The 23,277-nt window shown below is 42.5% G+C and overlaps 1 protein-coding gene across 2 annotated transcripts; it reads left to right on the forward strand.

Moving 5' to 3' along the window:
• Window positions 1-3,110: 3,110 nt before the first annotated feature.
• pitx1 (paired-like homeodomain 1) lies at window positions 3,111-15,795 on the forward strand. 2 transcript variants are annotated; one of them, XM_085797144.1, is made up of 5 exons: window positions 3,141-3,293; window positions 4,400-4,454; window positions 9,476-9,649; window positions 10,865-11,067; window positions 14,349-15,795. In XM_085797144.1, the coding sequence occupies exons 2-5, from the start codon at window positions 4,409-4,411 to the stop codon at window positions 14,895-14,897; spliced, it is 972 nt and encodes a 323-aa protein (XP_085653270.1). In that variant the 5' UTR covers window positions 3,141-3,293; window positions 4,400-4,408; the 3' UTR covers window positions 14,898-15,795. The 2 variants fall into 2 exon arrangements, with proteins under 2 accessions (XP_085653271.1, XP_085653270.1); XM_085797145.1 differs by lacking the exon at window positions 9,476-9,649 and having other exon boundaries at window positions 3,111-3,293.
• Window positions 15,796-23,277: the final 7,482 nt, after the last annotated feature.

Here is a 23,277-nt window from a genome sequence, read left to right on the forward strand (position 1 = left end):
CAGGGTGTTTGTCTTGCTGACATGCAGGCGGTCTCTCTGCGGCTCTGCTCCGAGTTTGAGAAACGACTGCAACGTTACAAAAAGGCTTTTCCATCCTGTCGAGCTGCCCAGCGTCAAGCTCACAAAACCCTCCTGATTGATTCTACAGAGTCTGGACGACACACGGTTCAAAAGCACTTCTCTGCTCTTCGCTCAGCGGAAACAGGCCTTACATTACTAAACGCTGCCAGCTCTGCTTTATTATGATTGTCCTGCGCTGTTGTTAGCTCGCTGGGCTGCAGGAGTGAAGAGACAGAGCAGGAAAAGTGGTTCTCTCTCTTTCCCTTATAACATGTACATGACTTCCACATGCAGCCCTCCTCTTGTCCTGACAGGGTGTGGAGCTCCTTTCTATCGGCCCGTCTTATTGTTATTATTTAGGAATAACTATTTATGCTGCAGAGGTGACCATCAGACAGGCCCTGGCCACAGACACACGCCTCCTCCACCTTCTCACACACACACACACACACACACACACACACACACTGCAAACGGGCTAAATAATCCCTCCACCTATTTGCACAGGAGAGATGAGGCCATGGCCTCACCTTCAGGGTACTACTTAACTCCTCGAGTCACTCGTTGAGTAATCACAGCATTCTCCTACCTGCCTGCCTACTGCCTAATTATAGAGTGTGTGTGTGTGTGTGTAAGACTCATTATTTAGCAATGCAGGCCCCACAGGTAGACAATTGCACAGGCTGATTCTGCCCATTATTACCATTTTGTGGATACAGTTGCATGCTAACGAGCTGCAGGGGTCAGTTTGGTCAAATGGAGCCACAAGCTCCAATCAGACTGGAGACCAGTTTGTTTAAAAAGCACGTTCGGACCTGGAGCTGCAGATGGACCAACATTAATATGTATTTATATTAACATTATACTAATTAAAATTGTTAACGTTAAGCTAAAGGCGGAACAAGTGATTTATAAGAACATTGTTTTTATGTTTTGGCACATTTTAGGAGAGGTAGGCTCCATTCTGAGTTAATTTAATGTCATAACAGTTGTGAGTGTAAACACCTGGGAGGAAAAATAAATAAATAAATAAATACATAAAGCTTCGAAACTCTCCTGAATTTTTCTGCACGTGCAGATTAAGACCTGAGCATCACACCGCTGCATCTCACCTGTAACATGCAGGACAACTGTTGATGCTACAGTGATACAGCAGGAACCTCAGAATAACAGAAAGAAGGGAGGGAGGAAAAAAAAGGCTGACGTGAAGATAGGTGAGGGAGCCGAGAGGCACCATGGGAAGGACGGTCTGGTCTGGTCTGGTCTGGTCTGTCCGTGTCCTGGAGGGAGGCCCGCGTGCAGCTCCCCTATAATCCCCCCTCAGCTATCCCCCTCTCAGAGCCGGGGCTTTGCTCGGTGCTGCAGCTCTTGGCCGAGTTAAAAAGGAAAAGCGTGTAAAGTGGGACAGATCTCACACTTTCTCCCGCGGCTCAGGCCAAAAGAAGGAGCCTGAAAACCCAAAGATGTGGAGCTGGACGCGTCACCAACATGGGACGAGCTGCTGCAGTTTGAACTGCTGGACGTTTCAAAATCCAGGAAGTTTTTTTGTGTCGAACTTTTATCGCGTAAAGAACGTGCACGAAAAAATAAAATGAAAACAAAAATATTAAAACTCTTTTTTTAATAATCCTATTCTAATTCTGTGTGTTTTATTCTCTCCTCCATGGTCTGACTGCAGCTGAGCGGAGAGCTGCTCCCTCCATCTCACTGTCTAAATCTACTTTAATCTCTCTTCGGCTTCTTGTGACCTGCGACGTTTCTTTTCCTCTTTTAGGCCTTTTTGTGTGTGAACGCATCAGCGCCGCGGCGCCTGCAGCTCTGAGCCGACTCATCCGTTTATTTGCTTTAGTTAAAGATTTTATAAAAGTGTTTTGTTGCGGTGGTTTTTATTGTTTTGTCTCTTTTATCTTTTTACTTGGAGCTGTTTGCTGAGCCGCGCGCAGTACAGACACACAAAGGCCTCAGTGTTTCCACATCAGCATCTTTTCTTTCAACAGAAGATTTTTGTACGATTTGATTTTTTTTTTCTTTTAAGAAGGAATAATAACACTAATAATAATGATAATATCACAGAGAGTCTGTACAGTCCAGGATTTAAGCCACGGCGCAAATTCAATATTGGCACAATGAAGCGCCTTTGATTGGCTGAACAAAACAAGCGCTTCAACCTGTGCGTAAATATTAGGACATGAACAATTAACTGTTTAAATAATCATCTGTGAACAGGAGCTGGGTCTTTAACACTTTGGCACTTTGTTTGTCCAGTCAGTTAATTTCTACAAGACAAACATCATTAAACTATCTGGAGGTGAATGTTACCTATTTATTAAACAACTGATGTCACGTATAGGCTCGTGTGAAATATTGTGATTTCACAACTTCGACAGAAATACACAAAAAAAATCCCGCTTGATTAAATGAATTTTTTATTGTTGTTCGCAAACAATACATTTATAGATTTTAAAAACTGTGTTTAATCAGTCGCCGATGAGAAAGATGTTTTATTTTTCACCTCCAAGACAAACTGAGTTAATGCGCATCATATAAACTCTTAACCAGCAACTGATTTTCTTCACAGCAGCTGCAGTTCACACACAAATATATTACCATTAGCTACCATTATTATTATTATTATTATTATTATTATTATTATTATTATTATCATCATTGTTATTTCATTGTCGTTATTATTATTGTTATTGTTATTGTTATTATTATAATTATTATTATTATGTATGTATGTATTATACCCTGCATGTTGATTCGATGGGCCTGGTACTGGTGAGGATGATAATAAAATGTGTAGTTGAGGAAGAGGATGTATTATGGAGGATGAAGATGAGGATGACGTCAGGTGAGGATGATTATCATCAATGAAACAACGAGCAATTAAAATATATGTGTGTGTGTGTATGATGAAGAAATGGTTGAGGATGAAGAGGAGACATGAAGGTGCAGGAGGATGAAGAGGATGACAACTGAGGGGTGGGGGGGGGGGGGCGCGGCGGAGGGGGCTGCGGTGTCGTGACGTCACCGCGAGGCGTGCTGCAGAGCTCTGGCAAAGAAAACCAAGGCAGCGCCGCGGAGACGCGACCAAAGCGCTGATTACCGCGGACGCAGCGTTTACGCGCAGCCGACGCACAGAGTGGATTTAACTGAACACCTGCATGGGGAAACACTGAGGCTTTTTTTTTCTTTCTCTCTGACTGTCTGCCTCTGCTGGGAACCGACTGGTGAGTACAAATAAACCAAAACACACACACACAGTGGGAGTCGGTCAGGTTGGCCACCGGCGGCCACCGGGCTGTCGGCCGGTGTCACGCTCGGGGATGTTGCAGATATGAGTCACGCGTGAGCCCGTGTTTGGCACGATAGAGGACATTACACGTTGAAGCCGTTAAACTGCGCGTGTGTATCGGGTGATGTGTGTGTTAGAGGCCGAAGTGACCACAGAGAGGAGATCTGGCATCAAATAAATATATAGATCAGGAGCTGAAACAGAGTCAGCGTCGTCCACAGTGTGTGAGCATCAGTGTGAGTCTCAGTGGACCGGTGCCTTGCCTTACATCAACCACATAAATAAATAAATATAGATGGAGGGTAGCCTATAGAAGCGCGAGCGAGCGTGTGCGCGCACTGAAACATCGGAGGACTGAAGATTTACTGAGGACATAAAAACAGCAAAGGGATTCCTGTAGATAAGAAAGGCCAGGTCAGTGTGTGTATGTGTGTGTGTGTGTGTGTGTGTGTGTGTGTGTGTGTGTGTGTGTGTGTGTGTGTGTAGTGTCTTGTTAAAGGGAATGTCTGGGATGTTGGGTTATGGGTGCTGGGTTTAAAGGATGGGGGGTGGGGGAGGGGTGGGGGGGCACTGAGGCCCCCAAAACATGAAGATCTGAAAAGAGAATAAATACCAAGTGAAGGATGTTCGGTTCAGACTCGATGGAGAGTTGAGATTATTTTATTATGATGATATAATCTCATTAAAGCTTCGCTGCCTTGGACTTCCCCTTTTATAGTGCCCTGGTATGATGATAATATAATAATTTAGTGTTAAATTAGATTTTTATCGCTATTCATTTTGTCCATTTCTATAAAATAAACATGTTTGATAATAAAAGTGAAGTCTTCTGTTCTGTGGCCACAGGGTTTTGAAACTAAAACTTTAATTTATTCAGTGGTTTAAAGGGAAAAAACGGAAGAAGAGAACAATACACTATTTGGTTAAAGAGAGGAACATAAATTATATAAAGATTTGACACTTTAATAAATGTGATATGAAGGATTTTTCATTTTATTTAATTTACTTTCCTGATGAAACTTTTCTTCTTCTGTTTTTCAGGCAACTGGAATGGAACTGAATCTGTCGAAGAATGTGATTTCTTGTGGGGACCCAGGTATGACCTGTCCTCTGCTCTGACCTCTTGACCTCTGAGTTTGATTATTGATCGCTACAAAACTAAAGAATCTATAATGGAAAATCAAAAAAAAGAAAATGCTGCAGTCTTTGTCAGAGCCTTTTCGTGCGTAAATGTCACGGATGTGCGTGTCCGGACATCTGCTTTTAGACCTGTACAGCCACAGTGTGTGTATGTGTGTGTGCGATATTGTGTTGTACAGATGATGCGCGGGGCGTTTGCAATATGCTGATGTGGGGAAATATCATTAATGAGACAGCACGAGGAAAACAAATGAAAAATAGTATTCAAGAGAAGAAAAGAAAAAAGTTTGACATTAACTTCAGTAATCTGCTTTATTCCAATGAGGATGAAGATGATAATTTAGTGGCTATATTTTGATAAATAGATCAAACAGCTCCATTCGTCTAATATATTTGTAAGGATTTTTTAAGATCATCATAATAATAATAATAATAATAATAATAATAATAATTTGAGAGCCCGGATGTGACCACAGCGCAAAAAGGACACACACGAGCCTCTGTTGGAAAATGTCCTGTGGTTTTTAAAAAGGCATAGAATCAGATGAAGATATTTAAACTCCAGTATCTTCCAGGAAATCGTGGTTTATTATGAGCGCAGCTTCATTTTAAAGGTCAGATTATGTCTGAGGGAGGTTGGAGTTTCTGAGTCGTTGGAAACTCGGGCAAGAAAATGTTTTTTTTTTTCTTAATTATTAAAACTGCGGTGGATTCTGTGTCAAAATGTAAAGTATTGATTTTCAGTGGTATTTTGGGGGGTCAAAGCTGATTTCGTGTCTATTTCTGACATACTGAGGGAAATAATTCCACCTCGGGTCAAGTTATCAGCCTGTGTTATTCTCTGAGCAGCAGCAGGCCTCCTATAGAGGAGTTGATCTCTCTGAAGGTTGTTTAATGTGCACCTATACAACCCCCCCACCCCTCCTACACCACCACCCTCCCTCCGCCAGGTTGTTTGTTGGTTGTCAGGCTGCAGGTCAAACAGGCCTTGGACCGAGCAGAGAAACCATCACCAAGGCAATAATCAGCTCTGTCCTTCTCCAGTTACCCCACCGGGTCCAGTTACACCTCCTCCACCTCCACCTCCACCGCCTTCCTCCTGCCTTTCAGTCCGCTCGCCAGCTTTAATTTTCTACGCTTTGTTTTTTGGCCCCGTGCTCCGCTCCTCACTTTGCTCGCCTCACAGTTAAGAGCGAAAAACACACACACACACAAATACATGTCTCGGTGTGTGTATGTGTGTGCGTGTGTGTGTTTGGTGTGTGATTAACGGCGCTCGTTGAGTTTATTTTCACTTCTTGGAGGAAAAATATGAGTGTTTGCATTTGCCACTGGCCTTTAACCTGTCCTGCCGGATGGAAAGGCTTTTTAACTCATCCATCACACGCAAGTGCCCTCCAGAGCAGAGGAGGAGCGGGACTCGGGCAGGGATGCAGGATGGAGGAGGCTGGCTGGGTGTATTTTAAGAGTATACTGTCCTCCCCCCTCTCCCCCTCTGCCTCACCCCCCACCACCACTCCTCCTCAACCACCGGCTGCTCTCTCACTCCGCCATCTATCAGCCTGTTATATCTGCGGCGGGAGAGGAAGGTAGAGTCACAGGAACTCCTCCATGGAAAATCTCCATGTGCTGTAAATCCTATAATATTCCTGTAGGGACTTAAAGGGTCAGTGGGTTTTACTGTGATCTTATTGTGACTCGATTTTTTTTTTATCTTAATATTAGGTGATCCCTTTGTTACAGGTCTGAGCTTCTGTTTTCTTTTCCTTTTTCTTTCTTTTTTAGCTGCTGCACTATTTTAAAAAAACAAACAAAAAAAACACGTCATCTTTGCGCACTTCTCTTAGGACTCGGTTCACCCATTAACTAAACACTCACCCAACAATTCAGCCTTGGCAGAGCTGCATAGTAAATAGCACCTGCTGACACTACGAGGTGACCAGGTCGTCCAGGTCACTTAATTACCACACTCATCATCTGCGTACTTCCGTGTTTGGAGGTCACGCGCTGCAGCTCAATTTGTCTCCTCGCGCCAAACAGCCCCCCTAAACGCAGCAATTTTACGCACTTGGCTACAGCGTTTATTAGAAAAGTCAGTGCGCAGACACAGAGGAATCGGACGGAGGGTTTCTGCCCATGGGCATCCCTGGAGGTTATATGTGAGACTAAATGAGGGTCGACCTCGTCTGAGACACAACAGGCCACATGTCGGAGCAGGAATCTGCTGTTTAAGAAAAAAAAAAAAACAACAACTACTATTAGTGGAAAGGTTAATATTTTCCTTTAACTTCCTATGACAGCTCAGTAATGTGTAGAAATCTAATCCAGGCTCCGTGTATGAGCTCGTCTGTGCGTAGAGAGAGAGAGGCTGAACAAATGGGAAAAGGCAAATGCTTGTTGAGAGCTTACACAATTGTCTTTTGAAAGAAAAAAAAAGGGCCTTCGGGGGAGTTTTCCGGTCCGACGGGGATCTCATGTCATACAAAAGGCCGAAAATACTCGAGACTGGCGCCGGTGACAGTCCGAGTGTCAGACGCGGTATGAGGAGGGCCGGGGCCGCGAAGAGTCAGAGAGGGTCAGATGGGTTTTTTCTATAGCGACTGATCAAACCTGAAGAAATATACACGAGTGGGTGTAATTTATGTTTTCCAGGTAATTTTCTGCCCCTTCCAGGAGCAGAGACACAGAGAGGAGTCTGTGCTGCTGTGGAGCAGTTCAACTTGTGTCAATTCACCTGAATAACTGAGGTTTCAACATTTTGAATAACTGAGGTTTCAACATTTTATATATGAGCCGTTTTATCTCAGTCACTTTCTAATGTTATCGGCAAATAGCCTTTTTTACTTTTCTTTTAATTAAGAGTCATAATTTTGAGGAAAAGAAAAACCCGAACTGTTGTGTTCATGTTAAATAGACTTTAAAAATACGCATGTATGGACTGATCCCATAGATTACAGGATAAATGAGCTAAAGAAAACAACAAAAATCACGGTTTTGTTCTCTGAAATAAATGTTAACCCAATTTGATTTTCCAAAATGCACCGGGTCGACGTTAAACCTTAAAAGGGATAGTTCAGCTTTTTTGAAGTGGGGTTGTACGAGTTACAAATGCCCATTAAATACATTAGATGCCGTAGAAAGGTCTCTGCTCTCCCCCACTGAGAGACACCGGCGCATCGCGCTGCACCAAGACACAGGCAGTAAAATGACGGATGATTAATCAGCAGAGACCTTTCTACTGCATCTATTCTAGTGTACTTCATGGACATTTGCACCTCATACAACCCCACTTCAAAAAAGCTGAACTATCCCTTTAAAGCATGTTCCTGTTGTGCTGTAAGGCCTCATCTGACGCCTCCAACCTCATCACCACGTTTCTCTTTCCAGCAGTCGCCGCTGCGTTTTGTCATCAAACAAACAGATTTGTGGAGAATCTGCATCTCCAGTTCCCTGATATTATTGAAACCTGGACTTTCAGATGCACGTGTGGCTCTTGCTCTGTCTTTATCCAGATCATCCCCACGTGACCTGATCTGGATTTAGGCCCCACAGTCTCCACTTTGGTAGAAAATCAATGGGCCTATAAAACCATAACACTGCAGCCAAACCACCACTGACTCTCATTGATGCGTCAGGCCGATGTGTCAGTGTCAGTAGCCACATTCAGGTTATCTGTAATTAGATCATATTACCGAGCCATCCGTCATAATGTGCTTTGTGCTGTTGCTGCTGCTGCTGAGATGTTGGAATCCAGCTGTGCAGCCAGAGCGCGGCGACGGGTCGGGACAGTGGAGTTTGGGACGAGTTTTCCTAAAGTTTGGATATAAAGCAGCGGCTGTTTGGGGGGAAAATGTAGCTGCTGGTGTCAACAGCTGATTATTCACTGACGTGTTTGGTTGGAGACAGTCTGCTGTTGGCTCTGCTGCGCGAAAACACGGCCCAGGTATGAGAGAGAGAGGGAGAGAGACCCCCTTGACGCGCGTGGATGTGGTGCTGGAGTGGTACTCGTCAGTTTACAGTGTCCTGCACAAAGACACAACAACATTATTCAAATGTCCACGCACTTTTCACACTGAGGGAAATGTTTACTCAGGCAGCTGCAGCGCGCGTCCGAGATACTATACATTGTGTGTGAGAGTGTGTGTGTATAAGCGCACCCAGCTGCGTTGCGCTGAACACATTCAAACATGTCTTGTATGAATAACAGGCCCATTTTACTCTGCAGTGCGCGCTCCCGACAGCTGAAAGGAGGCGAGTGAACGCTGCAAAAAGTGTCCGCGTTCACCAGAGACAAACTTTAACACCTCGACTGTGTGTGTGTGTTTCTCATTCTCCTCTGCTCAGATCGATCTCTCTGTTGTAACGCGGTTAAAGACTCCGGCTGATGCGCAGGCGACAGAAATCAAACGTCTTGTTAATTCATGGGACTTTTTCTTTCTTTTTTTTTGTATTTGCTGTAGCTTGACGTCAGACTAAATATCTGGGTTGGGTGGAGAGTTTTTTTCTTTTTTTGCAGCGGGTGGGTGGGACCTGTTCGTTTTTGGGGAGGTTAAACCCAGCAGATGGGTGGGTCCGCTGTGTGGGTTGGAGAGCACGGAGCTTCCTCTCGATCACAGCGGGCTGAAGCTTTCCCCTGCAGCGGGTAGAAGGAGAGCGCACTGGGCCGTCACTGCTGCAAAGAGAGGAGGGAGAGGGGGGCTAAGCGCGTGTGTGTGTGTGTTCGTGTATGTGTGTGTGTTAGTGTGTGTCTGTGCTGGGTTCTTCTTTTTTCCCCATCAAAGTCTTTTTTTTTTTGTGGACGACCAAAAAAAAACCTAGTCGTGGAGCTTCTCCCTGCATGCTTCATCCTCCCATGTCGCGGTGTGTGTCTGGCAGCGGGTGGACTTTTTCTTGTAGCGTAGCAGTTGAGGAGGAGGAAAGCTGTGTGCACCCCAGGATTCACCCCGTTTCCTCTGTGTACGCATCCTTCTATTCAAGGTGGGATGAATTTGGACAGAATCGCAGAGGCAGTGAGAGCAGCGCCGCCGCCGCAGCAGCCGCCGCCGCCGCCCCGCGACGTGGCCCCCGCGTTTCATTTACCGAGAACTTCAAACAGCAGTCGAGAAACTTTAGAGAACTCAAGCAGCGAGTCTTCAGACACAGAGCTGGCAGGTACAGCAGTCATGAGTGCTGCTTTCAGCAACTCGTTTCCTTCTTCTGAGTGCAATCACACACTGTTTTGTTGGTCTCCTGCAGCGGTGGAGCTTGTTCCTGCAGACTTGACGCCGCTAAAGCACAAAAGAGGAGACGATATTGCAGTATTATCTTGTTTGCCTTAGTGTTTGCTCATCCTCTCTGCAATGACGATTTATTTCCGTGTCATGCACATGAACAGAATCTATCCCAATACATGTCCTGTTAATCTTAATTTGGTATTTTTCCGCGCGTAAATACAATAAAATGTGGAAGATTGTTCAGGGTTTTTTTGTGCAGTTACACCCCGTTTTTTTGTTATTGCGCTGGCTGAGCCAAATATTTGGCAGGATCCCGAAGTCTGTCAGGGAAAAATGTGCAGAAAGCCTGGCCTGCTGTCAGTAAATGCATTAAAACCAACAAACTATAAATATTGGGTCCATCCACCAATCTAAACTGAAAGCCAGAAGGTCCGTATTAACAGTTCTCGGAAAAAAGCTTTTTGTTCTTTAGCTTTGCCACGTTTTTAGAAAAAAACAAAAGACGCTTTCTTCCCTCTCTCGGTCCACATGAGGAAGAAATAGCAAATAATGAGTCAACTTGATTTATTCATAATTTCCTTAGTTACAGTTTGGGGCGGAGGTTAAAAACAGCACTGTGGGTTGTAGGTTTAATTTGCTTTTTTGTATTTGGCAAAACATCCAAAGAGTGTATTTCTTTCTTTTCTTTTTTTGTGATTAACCTTTGCACGTGCTGACCCTTCAGTTTAATGGGGCAATCTTGTTGGGGCGCGAATACAAGATAGCAGCTGGGAGATAAGGGTGGGCAGAGCTCGTCGTAAAGAAACACATATTGACTGAAGGCAGATCTAAGTGTGTTTGAAAGAATCGATGCAAAACGCAGACATGTTAGTAAATATTTGGCTTCAAGCTGTCACTTCGGGCTTATTTTTTATGTACAACAATGTAAACAATTTATTTATAGCTTTGGCTTTGCTTATTTCTTGCTCACAGGCCTTTTTCAGTCGTTGACCTTTGCACGCTGCTGCACTTTCTCCCAGTCTGAGTCATTTAACCTTAAATGTGCAAATATTAACTCGTTGAATGCAAAATATTAGGCTACTTCTTGTTTAAATGTCAATTCAAATTATAGCTGTAGCGTGCAGTAATTCCACCGACTTTAATTGATCCACAGAAAAGGAGAGGAGTGCCGAGCACAGGAGCGATGACGGGAACGCGGACGATCCCAAGAAGAAGAAGCAGCGGCGGCAGCGGACTCACTTCACCAGCCAGCAGCTGCAGGAGCTGGAGGCCACTTTCCAGAGGAACCGCTACCCGGACATGAGCACCAGGGAGGAGATCGCCGTGTGGACGAACCTGACGGAGGCCAGAGTCCGGGTAAGAGACCAGCAGGCAGACCGCCGAGCGTGCGTAAAGCGTGCGTAATGCATGCGTAAAGACGATTTCACAAATAAACAGGAGCATTCTTGGGGTAGTTTCTTTTCAATTCTCAAGTAATTACCTGAAAAAATTTCATAGACACTTGAAACCAAATAAATAATGAAATGTTACGCCGACAGAAAATAATTAGAAGATAAACAGAATTAAAGTCAAGAATGGCGCTTCCAAAACACCTAATTATCAGACTTACACAGCGTGTCGAATTCAATGATAACTTTTTGCTACCATTAAAATATTTTAATGTTTAATTTACCATTGATTTGCCTAAACTGAGCTAATTTAAAAAAAATCTCCAGTGAGGATTTTAACACAGACTTCCTCTCCCAGCTCCCCTGTGTGATCAGTGACACAACATCCACTGTGGCTTTGAAGTCTGTGCTTTATAAACTGAGCTGGAACTGAATGAAAGAGTGCAGCTCTGTCCGGTAGAAACCAGCCCAGACACACTCTGACCAAAAGACAGATATTTCCAAAAGCTGTTTGTTAACTGATCTTAACTTCTTGCAGTCATCCCTGACTGTCAGCTGCTGCACATCCAGAACGTTAAATCCTCCATTACTAAACCAAACGCTTAAATCTCAACTCCGCGCGCGACTGTGACGCAACCAGGAATAAAACTACAACGACACGCTTTGTTAAAAAACACACTTCATATTTCATGTTGAAGATTTTTTTTTTTTTTTTAGCAGAAATGCAGGCTGCCTCGAGCTGCAAGAGACACGTGGTCTTTTCACGGTGTATCCAGTGGAGCCAATATATATTTTTGTTTTTGGTGACATCATCACCTTATTTCTCCCCGTGGAGGAGAGCGTGCATGTCGCCAGATCTACCTGTGGCTGTGCAGTGAAGAGGAAACTGTGTGTGATTGTATTTGTTCAAGAGAGGGGGCGGCGGGGGGTGTAGTTACAACATTTACAGATTGAAAAATAAAACATGTTTGAACAATATCTTATTTCAGATTAGTAATCAGAGGATAAACCTGGATTCTTATTATAAGAAGTAGAAAATGCAACTGAGAGCAGAAGCGCCTAAAGCAAATACAGACAACAACACACAGGATATTTATACGCTCAGGTGACGATTATGTTCTTTTCTCCCTAAAAAAAGAAATTTAAAAAAAATGCGTGGATGCTTGAAACACAAAACAATTGCACTTGGTTTTCATTTACAGCAACTGGCGCCTGTCGGCTGTGGCTGAGCGAAAAACCCACCGTTTCAAATTGCACAAAAATGCAACACAGCTATTTAAAGTGCAGAGGGGGGAAGAGAAAAGTGAAAAGTCTCGGAAGGAGTTTAGAGAGAGTTTTCTTTTCGTGAGCCAAGAGGGGGCGAGTTTCAAACAGAGCAGCTTTTTTAATTTTGGCGGAGCAGAAGGAAAACATTGTAAAGAGCGCGAGACGAGGCGCAGAGTGAATATTTCATATTCATATCGGAGCATTTAATGAGATGTTTTGACGTTTTTAAGTGTTTGGACTCGGTCTGTTCAGGTCGTCGGTGTTTAATGGAGCCTGACAGATAACACATTCAGACAGAGTTATGTGTTTGTGGTGCTCAGGTTGAATGTTGATGCGATGAGGTTTTTTTTACTTGTTAATATAAAACCCGACCGTGTTTTAGTGTCTCTCTCCCTCTCCTCTCCCTCCCCCCCTCTCGGCCCAGGAGCTGCAGCCTCACTCTGCCCCTGTTTCCTCCGCAGCTCTCTGTCTGTCACATCGCTCATGTCTTTTGTGGACAATTTGTCCGCAGCACCCTGTTCCCTGCGCGGCTATAAATAGCCCCGGCGGGGCCCGGCTGATGATACCACTTGTAAACTGTTTCTACTATATGAATTAAAAATGACTCGCAGAGTGCCAGCTAACGGAGCTTTTGTCAGGTTTCGATAAGAGCTGAGGAAATCCAGAGGCGCGCTACGGCACCGTGCACGGCGCGTGTTTGACTCATGGTGTAAACCTGTTGCTTTTATTTTAGGAACGTCTGACCCAGATATTAATATAGATATATATATAAATATATACACACACTAACGTTGTCAGACATTCATCTGCAGCACAGGAATAAATGTTAAAAAAAATAATAATAATAATAATTCAACTCTGCTCTGTCTCAGGTCTAAACACATTTATGTTGCTGTGTCATTTTAACACAAAGTTCGTGTTATTCACATTTTGTCTCTGCATAATTTTAATTTTAATAATATTTAAATTAGTAGATATTTAGTAAAAAAGCATGCAAAATATTTTTTATCCATGATGATTCTGGTGAAATGTAATTTACATGTTACAGTTACCAGAGCTCATCCAACACTTCCTGTAAACATGACCATTAACAAATAAATGCAGATTTTAAAACAAAACAAATCCGAATTTACACGATATTATTATGGACTGTAAAGCCTTTTACACCGATGCTGTAGCCGGTGTAAATGAAGGGTTTTTATTGGCTGAATCAGACTGTACAGTGTTGGGCTGAGGTGCAGCAGACGCTTCTTTTATTGTTAAATCAGAATTCTGTTTTAAGTAAAAGACAAACAAATGTGGAGAAAAGAGAAGTTGTAACAGCTCGCTGCAACAAATCCACGGGAAATAAATAAATAAATATCTACCTATCGGGTACTAGTCCTGTATTTGTGGTGCCTGGGTGAAAAGCTTGTATTTTCTTTTATGAAGATAATTTGAATAACTGTCTGTGCCCTTTTTTTCCCTTCTGTGTTTACAAAGTGGTGTAAACACGTCTGAGAACATTCATGAAATAAAGTTGTATTAAATGTCCTGTCAGTCCGGTTCAACCTGCAGCTTTAACTTCTAGGTTTTAACTGAATGTCTTTGTCTCTTAAATTATTTTAAATAAAGATCAGATATTTAAAGAAAGAAAGGCTCCATGCAAACGAATTATAATATGATTTTTAAATGTATTTAGGTGCGTGCAAGTGTCTCTAAAAAAAAACAACGCTCCCTGAAGGCAGCAGCAGAAAATGTGAGAACATAAATGGATTTAATCCAAGTCAGGCTACAGTTCAGATTTAACCAAAGCGAACCGCGGGGAAAAGAGCAGGTCCTCGGGTTCAAGTGGATGATAAAACCTAATAAAAAGTAAATACCGGGTCTAAGAGGGGAATTTATATATATACTAGCCTATTATACTATATACTATTATACTTTATAATCTCCGGTGAAGTGCACGTGCTGTTGCCGCGGCTCTAACCTGTGCGTCTCCTCCAGGTCTGGTTCAAGAACCGTCGCGCCAAGTGGAGGAAGCGGGAGCGGAACCAGCAGATGGACCTGTGCAAGAACAGCTACCTGCCGCAGTTCAGCGGCCTGATGCAGCCCTACGACGACATGTACCCGGCCTACACCTACAACAACTGGACCAACAAGGGCCTCACCCCGGCGCCGCTCTCCACCAAGAACTTCACCTTCTTCAACTCCATGAGCCCGCTCACCTCGCAGTCCATGTTCTCGGCGCCCAACTCCATCTCCTCCATGACCATGGCCTCCGGGATGGGCCACTCCCCCGTGCCGGGCATGCCCACCCCGGGCCTCAACAACATCAGCAACCTGAACGGGATCGGCACGTCCGGCATCAACTCGGCCATGTCGTCGTCCGCGTGTCCGTACGGCCCCCCCGGCTCCCCGTACAGCGTCTACCGGGACACGTGCAACTCCAGCCTGGCCACCCTCAGACTCAAATCCAAGCAGCACCCGACGTTTGGATACAGCGGGCTGCAGAGCCCCGGCTCCAGCCTGAACGCCTGTCAGTACAACAGCTGACGGGCCGGAGAGCAGGAAGAGGCCGAGTCGTTATAAATAAGAAATTAAATCTATATGTGATGGACGGACACGGTGTCGGAGCGGAGCGGAGCGGAGAGGCGACCTGCGGATGGAGAGGAAAAATCACAGACAACTAAACTGGATTAGTTGCAATCATTTTTCATTTAAAAAAAGAGAGAGAGAGAAAGAAAAGAAAGAAAGAAAACATGGATTATGCGGGTTTTATGTGTTTACCGATGAACTTGCACAGCAATTGAAATGTCCAGGTTTTTTTTTTTTTAAATGAAGACGTTGTTACATTGCTGCATTGTACATATATAAATGTAAATATATACAGGCCTGACGTATGAAAACAGACGATGGGATCTTTTTCTTTTTTTCTTTGTTTTTGCGCTTGCTTTGCTGTTGAAGACTTTGACTTGGCTTTTTTTGAGGGGGGTTCCTCGACCAAAATAAGGATTTGCAAGAAGAAGAAGGAAAAAAAACAAGATTAAAGTGTTGAGCCTGCACGCGCCCAGACTCAATGAGGGAAAAAAAAAAAAAGAAAACCTCACCTATCATGTATATATTTTATACCGCTTCTGTGTGCTTTCTATTTACCGTCTATGCAGGGAGCCACGTGACGCCTCCTCTCCCGTTCAGTGACTTTACCTTTACGTGTTTTGTTTTTGTTTTGTTTTGTTTCCATTTTCTTTGCTGAAACAGAAAAAAACCCGCATGTTTAACTTGAGTGCAACGTTGTTTTGTACGATAATGTAAGACTTTGCAGAAGTACTAAGTTCATTAGCCTAAAAACTGTATCCAAACAAAAAAAAAGAAAAGGTGAATCCAAGTCCTCATGTGTTTATGGTAACATGTTTGTTTGAATAAACTCCAGGAAAAGAGAGGTTTATTTCAACCAAGTGTGTTTTAGACGAGTCTGTCTGTTCATTTCCACCAAAAAAAGAGAGAAGCGACAAGAAACAAACTTGGCACAAAGATTAGTTCAGAATAATGAAGGTTTTTCAGGATTATCCAGCACTGATCTGGACTTTTATCACCAGATTCTCTTGAATGAATTTAAAGCTTATTCCTGCATTATCATTGTTTTGAAATAAATCCACCTCGGTTTGATCCACATCGTGCAAAACTTCCAGACCTTAATATGTAAATTTCCAGGACTTAACCGGACTCATTGTCTGATTAAACTCTCTCTTAATGTTACAGGCTGTTTGTTGTTTGGTGAGTTTGACCAACAGCGGGTCAGGAAACAGTCCCTCTGTTGTGTTTTTTTTTTTATTGATGAGTTTTTTGCTCGGTCTCTGCGCCTCTCAGCTCGCCACACAAACGGTGGAGGCCTGCGCCCGCGTCTCAGTTGGACCACCACGACCTATACCACCTATACCAAATGTGCGTGGTTCGGTGCGTCCCCACCACGGACGATCAACAGACAATAATAACCTGCATATTTTAGATTTTTTTTTTTTTTTTTAAGGCGCCAAATAAACATGTTGAATCTACAACCTGGATCTCAAGCGCCTCGGCACCGGAGCCTATCTCTTGTTCTGACACCTGCAGAAATCCCCATATCTATATTACTGACCATTAGACTGATATTAGCGCTGCACAAGCGGAGCAGCGATGATTGTGGTGTTTTCACTGATAGTGAAGGAGGCGTCACACCGGTCACAGCCTGGCACTTTGTAATAATAAGCCAGCCCCTGTGATTACTAATAACACAGCCCGGGGTAGCTGCAGGAAGGATCACGTGATTTATTCTGTTAGTTATAACGAGTCAGCAGTTCTCCACAGACTCTGCCCTGTTCTTTATTATAATGGTTTAATTCTAACTTTTTAACTTTTATTTATCTGCATCCCCAACTATTCAGAAGTTAATTTATCTTCATATTTTTGGATTTGATCTCCTGGATTTTTTTTTTTTTACAGTAACCTGCATGGAGTCAGTCTGTGGATCATCATGGTGACACTTTGTGAAGCTCGTTATTCCCCTGCTTCGACTCCACTGACATTTGATCTTGTTACAGAGCTTCTGTGGGACTTAATGGTGAACTCACTGTAGTGACAATAATAATTTACCGTAACAGGTGGTTTGTCTGATACCAAGAGGTTATTTTACCAGTTTCCTCCCTTACTTAAAATATAATTATGATTTTAGTTGTTGTTGTTTTTTTAAAACATTTTTTTAAATATTTTTTTTAACCTTACAGTGTTTGTTTTTTGTCATCGTTTTCCTTAATGATAATCCTTTAATATTGTACCTTGACTTGCAGTTTGTCTGTGATGTGGTAAATTGATCTCCTATAATAACTTTAATATTCCTACAGTATTTTTACCCTCAGTGAGTATTTTTATTTGATCCTTCAGGAGCTTTTTCAGAACCGTCCTCCTGAAGTCTAAACTATTCTACACTTAAATAATAGCTCCTATAATATTTTTGTCTTTGTGATACTGAAAGTGAGTTTATTTGAATAATGTTTCCTCTTGAGTCAGTGTGTGAAGCCCAGAAAGCAATTATTTATTTACTCTTACATTATGGTGCTTCTTCATCTGTATCTCAATCTGATTATATCAAAAAATTAAGGAGATTTTTTTATATATATATTTCCAAAATATAGCCCTGCAATATTCCTAGAATATTTAACCTTACATCCAGATAAACTCACTTTTCGGGAACTTTGTACTTTTTGAATGAGTTTATTTCCCATGGATCTGTCCGTGGCATTTAGAAATGTTTGAGTTTATGGACTCGGATGTCTTTTGGTGAATTTAGCTCTTTGATATGTGACCTGAAATATCTACAGTGAGGCTCACATTTAAAAGTAGCTACTATAATATTACGATAATATTTATCTTTCATTCAAATTCAAAGCGAGTTTATACAGACAGCTGCGTCTTTGTGATTTTAAAATTTTATGACAATAAGATAAAAAGTTTTTTTTACAGTGAGCGCAGCTCTTTGTGTCACAGGTTACTGAAGCTCTTTTGTCGTTCAGCTTCATCATTCATAACAAGTCACAACAGTAACATCAGCAGCGCGCGCGGCTTCAAATTCTTTCCTTGGGCGCGCCCACGTGCACGGCGGAGGAAGAAAGTTTACTCAGGGCGGCGGGCATGCGCACTGGCTGTAACAGCAGCTCCGCGCTTTGATTTGACGAAGGAGAACAAAGTCACTCGCGGCTCATATATATGATTCCCTACAAAAACACAGCGCGCCCACGCCGCCGTAAAAGTTACCCATAATTCTCGTTTGCCGTGATAAGTGATACGCTTAAATAAGACCGCGCGACTATACGTGAACGCGCACGAACCTGGAGGGCAAAGTTCAAAACAGCGAGCGCTTTATAGCCTGTAAATATTTGAACTGGAGTTTCTCGGGAAAGGAATTCCCCACTTCCACTGCATTATTAGAGACACTATAGGATAGAATAGAAAATAGAATAGATCTGACAGCTGTGTGTGTTTTTCTTATCAAATTGGATTTGGAAATAAATAAAGGTGGACTAATTAAAATCTGCAGATGAAAACAGTCAGCTGCAGCCACATGGACACAGAGACACTCACTTCTAATAATGACAAAACATTTTTGAATAGAATATCAAGGAAGGAGGAAGGAGATGCTGAACATCACATCATAATCTGACTGCTTCTATAATCTCATCCTGGGGAGACTGGATTATTGATGATGCTGCATGCATGGGAAAAAACTCCACAAGGGCAAAAGTGTAAAACTCTCAGACCTGTTGCATATTATTTCCTAATGCTGTGGCCACTTTTATCAAAATCAAGTTGTTCAAGAAGTTGTATTATCTTCATTTACATCCAGCCCACATGGTGTCTGTTCATTCAACATCTGACTGTAAAAACAACCTGAGGTTTGTGATGCTGCATGGTCTACAGGTCTGTTTGTCTAATAATGAATCTATGGGAGCGTCTGCAGGCGCAATAACAACACATACAGTATCTTTGCATTGAGGTTGTGTTGTACAGCGAGCTACTGACAGAAATGGAATAAAGAAACCAGTACAACTTGCTTCATGGTTACAAAGAAAGGCGGCTGCATCATCGTCCTTTTCAAAAAAGTTAAACCCAAACTTGGTTATGGTGACATGCGATCACATATTTCTCAATAACATAATAGGAGGATAGGGAGAAGCCATTGTACCAATGTCACGACACTTCCAACTGACTGGGATCTGATCCGGTCTCTAAACTCCGCCCATCCCATGTCTCCTAATTAACAAAACAAGCTCTACTAAACCGAAGCCCCCACTCCCTCCTCCTCCTCCTCAGCTGCGACTACAATGCTGCTCAGCTTCTGTTCGCTTTCTGCTGCTGCTCTGCACGCTGCCAGGTCCCTGGAGCAGCTTATCTGATCCTGAAACCTGGGCTACAGCTGCTGCATCCTATAAACACACCGAGTCCCTGTTTACATCCAAACCTGCAGTTTATCCAGAAGCACCGACGAGACCGTGCAATATAACAATACTGACCCTGTAGCTAATCAAACAATAGCATGCAGCAGGGGTCTATTAGGACAACATGGCGGCGGACAGTGATGTTTATCTCTCTGGATGCCAGGCAGCTGCTGCACCCCCAAAAAGAACAAGACAGCTCTTTAGCACAGCACAGGTACACTCTGCAATCCCACATGAAACCGTTCATTTTCACTTGGTATCAAAATCTAATTTCAAAGATCATCTTGTCTGCTTTAATTATATACTCAAAGTTATTGACAATCATGACCTCCCATCAGAGGCAACGCTTACTCTTATAGACGAAGGTGCACTTCAAGTCTCTGCAGATCGATACTAGTATTTGGCATTTTGTTTGTCAATGTATTGCATTAAAACTTACTATACAGTCCTTTACAGCTACACAATGTAGCCTGAAAACATAAAAACCTGCTCTTTTACAATGATAATGAGGTTTTTTTAAAATCTCAAACTTCCAGAGAACGAGACACCCACATGCAGGAGTGAAGCAACAGGCTGAATCCTGAACTGACATTTGATTGCTTTTGGATTACTGTTGCCATGAAACTCATATTACAAACAAAAACTCAAGATGTTTGCATTTGCATGTTTTGCTTCGAGGTTTATCATATCTGTCTCTTTTCAGTTTTTGTTTTTCGGAGGCGTCTCCAAAGGTCACGCTGGTTAAGTCACCGTCTGGCTCTTTGTCCAGTGGTTGTGTGCCAGTGTCGTCATGGTGGAAGTCAACCGCAGCCTGTCATTGGTTAGAAACCTGCTACAGGTGAGTGACACAGGAGAGACCACTCATGACATGAACAGTTGTCAGGAAGTGTGCGGTCAAAAGTATGTGGACTCCTGTCTGGTCCGTAGTGCTACAACTAATTAATGAGATTTTTACAGAAAAGCAAAATTTCAAAACTTGTTTGGCACCAATTAAACATGACAATACCTATGTGCACATAAAAAGTGTGTTCCCGGTTCGGTGTAGAAGAAATGGACTGACCCTGACTTTCAACACCATCCAGCCTCTTGCAGGATAAACTGAAGTGCTGGTTACAACTTAAGCTAAATAGGAGAAAATCACCTGCAACCAGTTCCAGTCATAGCAGCAGATCAATGCCCATGGTTCACATACAGATGTCCTGTTCAGGGGTCTATGCTTTGTGCATGAAACTTAATTACAAGTCTGCACTGTAAGTTTTCTGCACCACTCAATGAGCTTTTTAAGCTACTGTGGAAACAAGAATGGCAGCTTTCCTGAATGTAAATATCTTTTGCTTCTGGTGGTTCAAATAATACAGGAATGCAACAAAAAAGATGTTTGTTTTTGTACCTGTTCAGCTGCAGCAGCACGATATCCAGCTTCCACAGTCACAGATCTCACTGGAGGCCTGATGTTGGGTCTTCTGTCATCCAATGAAACACAGGTAAATCCACATACCCTCCAACTCCCAATTTGAGTCTCTGTGAACACAAATGAATCATGAAAGGTGAAAACTTTGGCGTCAGCATTTTCAAGAGAATCACTGAATAGACATTATCACACCAAGCTCTATTTTAAAATCAAGTTTTTCATCAAACTAAAAGAGATGAAACCGGTTTGTTGCGGCTGTCCTTCAAGCCTTTAGCCACTGAGGAACTTAAAGCTATCTTTTTATGATGCATACAAAAAGTTAAAGGGTCCATGATCAGTTGAACAGGTTAATGTAACAGAAAGAGCCAACAAGCAGTTATAGCAAAAAGGGGGAAAAAATAATACTAGGTGAGTCTCAATCAATAAGGATAATGATAATAAAGATGAGGTGACAGTCAACAACAAATATTAGAGTTCCTTTGTGTTCAAACACACAATAAGGAGAAGAAAATAACCACACACCCCCAATGTATCAACGCAATGACGTAGGCCCTGACAAAAGAAACAATGCAAAATATATTTTGGCTGTTACACTGTTTGTTTATGTTTTAGATGATGTGTGTCCTTTTTTAGACAAATGTGAACAGAACACATAAGGGTTAAGTTTAGTTAGTGTAGTCTCATTGCTGTGGCTGTTGAGTGAGGTCGTAAGCTGTGTGCAGTATCAACCCTGCTGTGCTGAGCTGTACAGTAGCTACAAGAACAAACTTGACCAAAAAAAAAAGAACATTAAATGACAAAACAGTGCTGAAATACAATACATACTGATTTGCAAAGAAAAAAGAATATGCATTTGCCCCATTAAGCTCCTGTGTTAAAATCTGACCAGTGTTATTTCAGCACATGTCTGAGTCTGACTTCTTTTAGCAACTGTTGCTATAAACACGGGACGAGAAAACTTTTTTTACTGCAAACACAACGCTGATGGAGATTCTTCTTCACTTTCTCACAGCTCAGCTTTGTGCTGTGTGTGTGTATGTGTGTGTTAAAATGTTTGTGTTTGTTTGATTCATGATTCTGCACTCCTTAGCAGCCACTGAAATCAGTGTTAAACAAACCATGAGGTGGGGGTGTGTGCTGCTGCCTGCCCGTTTGATAGCGAGCCAAATTTAGCTCCTACATAGCTGTGATATCATGACATATCTCACCTTTGGTACTAATCCTCTTCCTGGTCCTCAGGCAAAAGAGTCCAACATGGATCCCCTTGTTATTTCTACTTCCTGGTTCTACCATGTTTGAAAAATCGAGGGGGGGTCCTGGTTTGGATTAAAAGATTTTTTTCAGAAGCTGGTGGTTGTATATACATTTAAAACCTTGATTTATTGTGTTGTATCTGTGTGGACAACATTGTATAAACACCAAATATATATGTGGCTTAATTTGGTGTCTATGTGTGTGTTTATGGTAAACAACTCCCCTGCTGTTTGGCATAGTTCACCCCAATCAGGTTTTTGGAGGGAGTGAAAATGAGTGTTGGGTGTTAGAGAGTTGTGTTTGACAAATGTGAGGAGACAGGTTCATTACCTTGACAATTAAAATATATATCAGTGTCGCACACTTACTAACATGTTCCTTTATTATCATTACTATCATTAACGTGTAAATTGTTTGGGTTAATCCTACACACACCTTTCTGCTGCTGCAGCAAGTTAGTATCAATCCACAGGAGTAAATAGTCCCAAACAGCTGTTGTGTAAATTAATTTTGAATTTTTTGACTGAATCATGGTCAAAGAAGACTTTTTTTTTTACATAACAAAAAGTTGTAAGTGGACCATCTGCGGCATGACTGGAAAGTATTTGAAAAGCAAACAGCTCACAGCAGTGACTGTGAAACTCTCGTCCTTGAACAAGACACCAGCACTTTGCTCAAAATGTTCCTGTGCAGATGGAGCAGCCAAATGTTTTCAAACGGCCCAGAAACTCCTGAAATATTTCAGTGCATTTCCACTGAAAACATCCCAGAGTTAAATATCTGTATAACTGTATTTTAATGTAATCAGCATAAAGTCAACCTCATGCTTTTTTCTTTTCTTTTCGTTTACACTTATACGCCACACTGCAGTGACTACACTCTTTGATTTATGGAGCTGAAAATTTATTACAAAACACAGTCAAATGAGCATTTGGCCAGTAGCACATGCTGCTACAAGCCAAAGTAGGCTACAACAGCATAAATTACTATAATTATATGTGTCCTGAGAAAATGATGTGATCACCGCCAAGTCTCTATCTCTGTACCACAGTAATTCTGACAAAGCTGACACATGACAGTCATTTTGGGATTAGTGACTGTGCTGAGCTGCAGTGACTTCACAGCCCAGTGTGTGTGTGTGTGTGTGTGTGTGTGTGTCAGAGAGCTGTGGGTGGCTGAGCGAAGAATGAAGGAGGATCCTGTTTGACATAGATAATTTATTTTAAAGCAAACCAATTATCTGACGTCTTAAGTCATCAGAACTCCCCCAGTGTGCACAGTTACTGCAGGTTCACAGGCG

This window comes from Trachurus japonicus, chromosome 14 (genome assembly GCF_045865225.1).
Source record: "Trachurus japonicus isolate A0001 chromosome 14, Traja_1.0".
Lineage (NCBI taxonomy): Eukaryota > Metazoa > Chordata > Actinopteri > Carangiformes > Carangidae > Trachurus > Trachurus japonicus.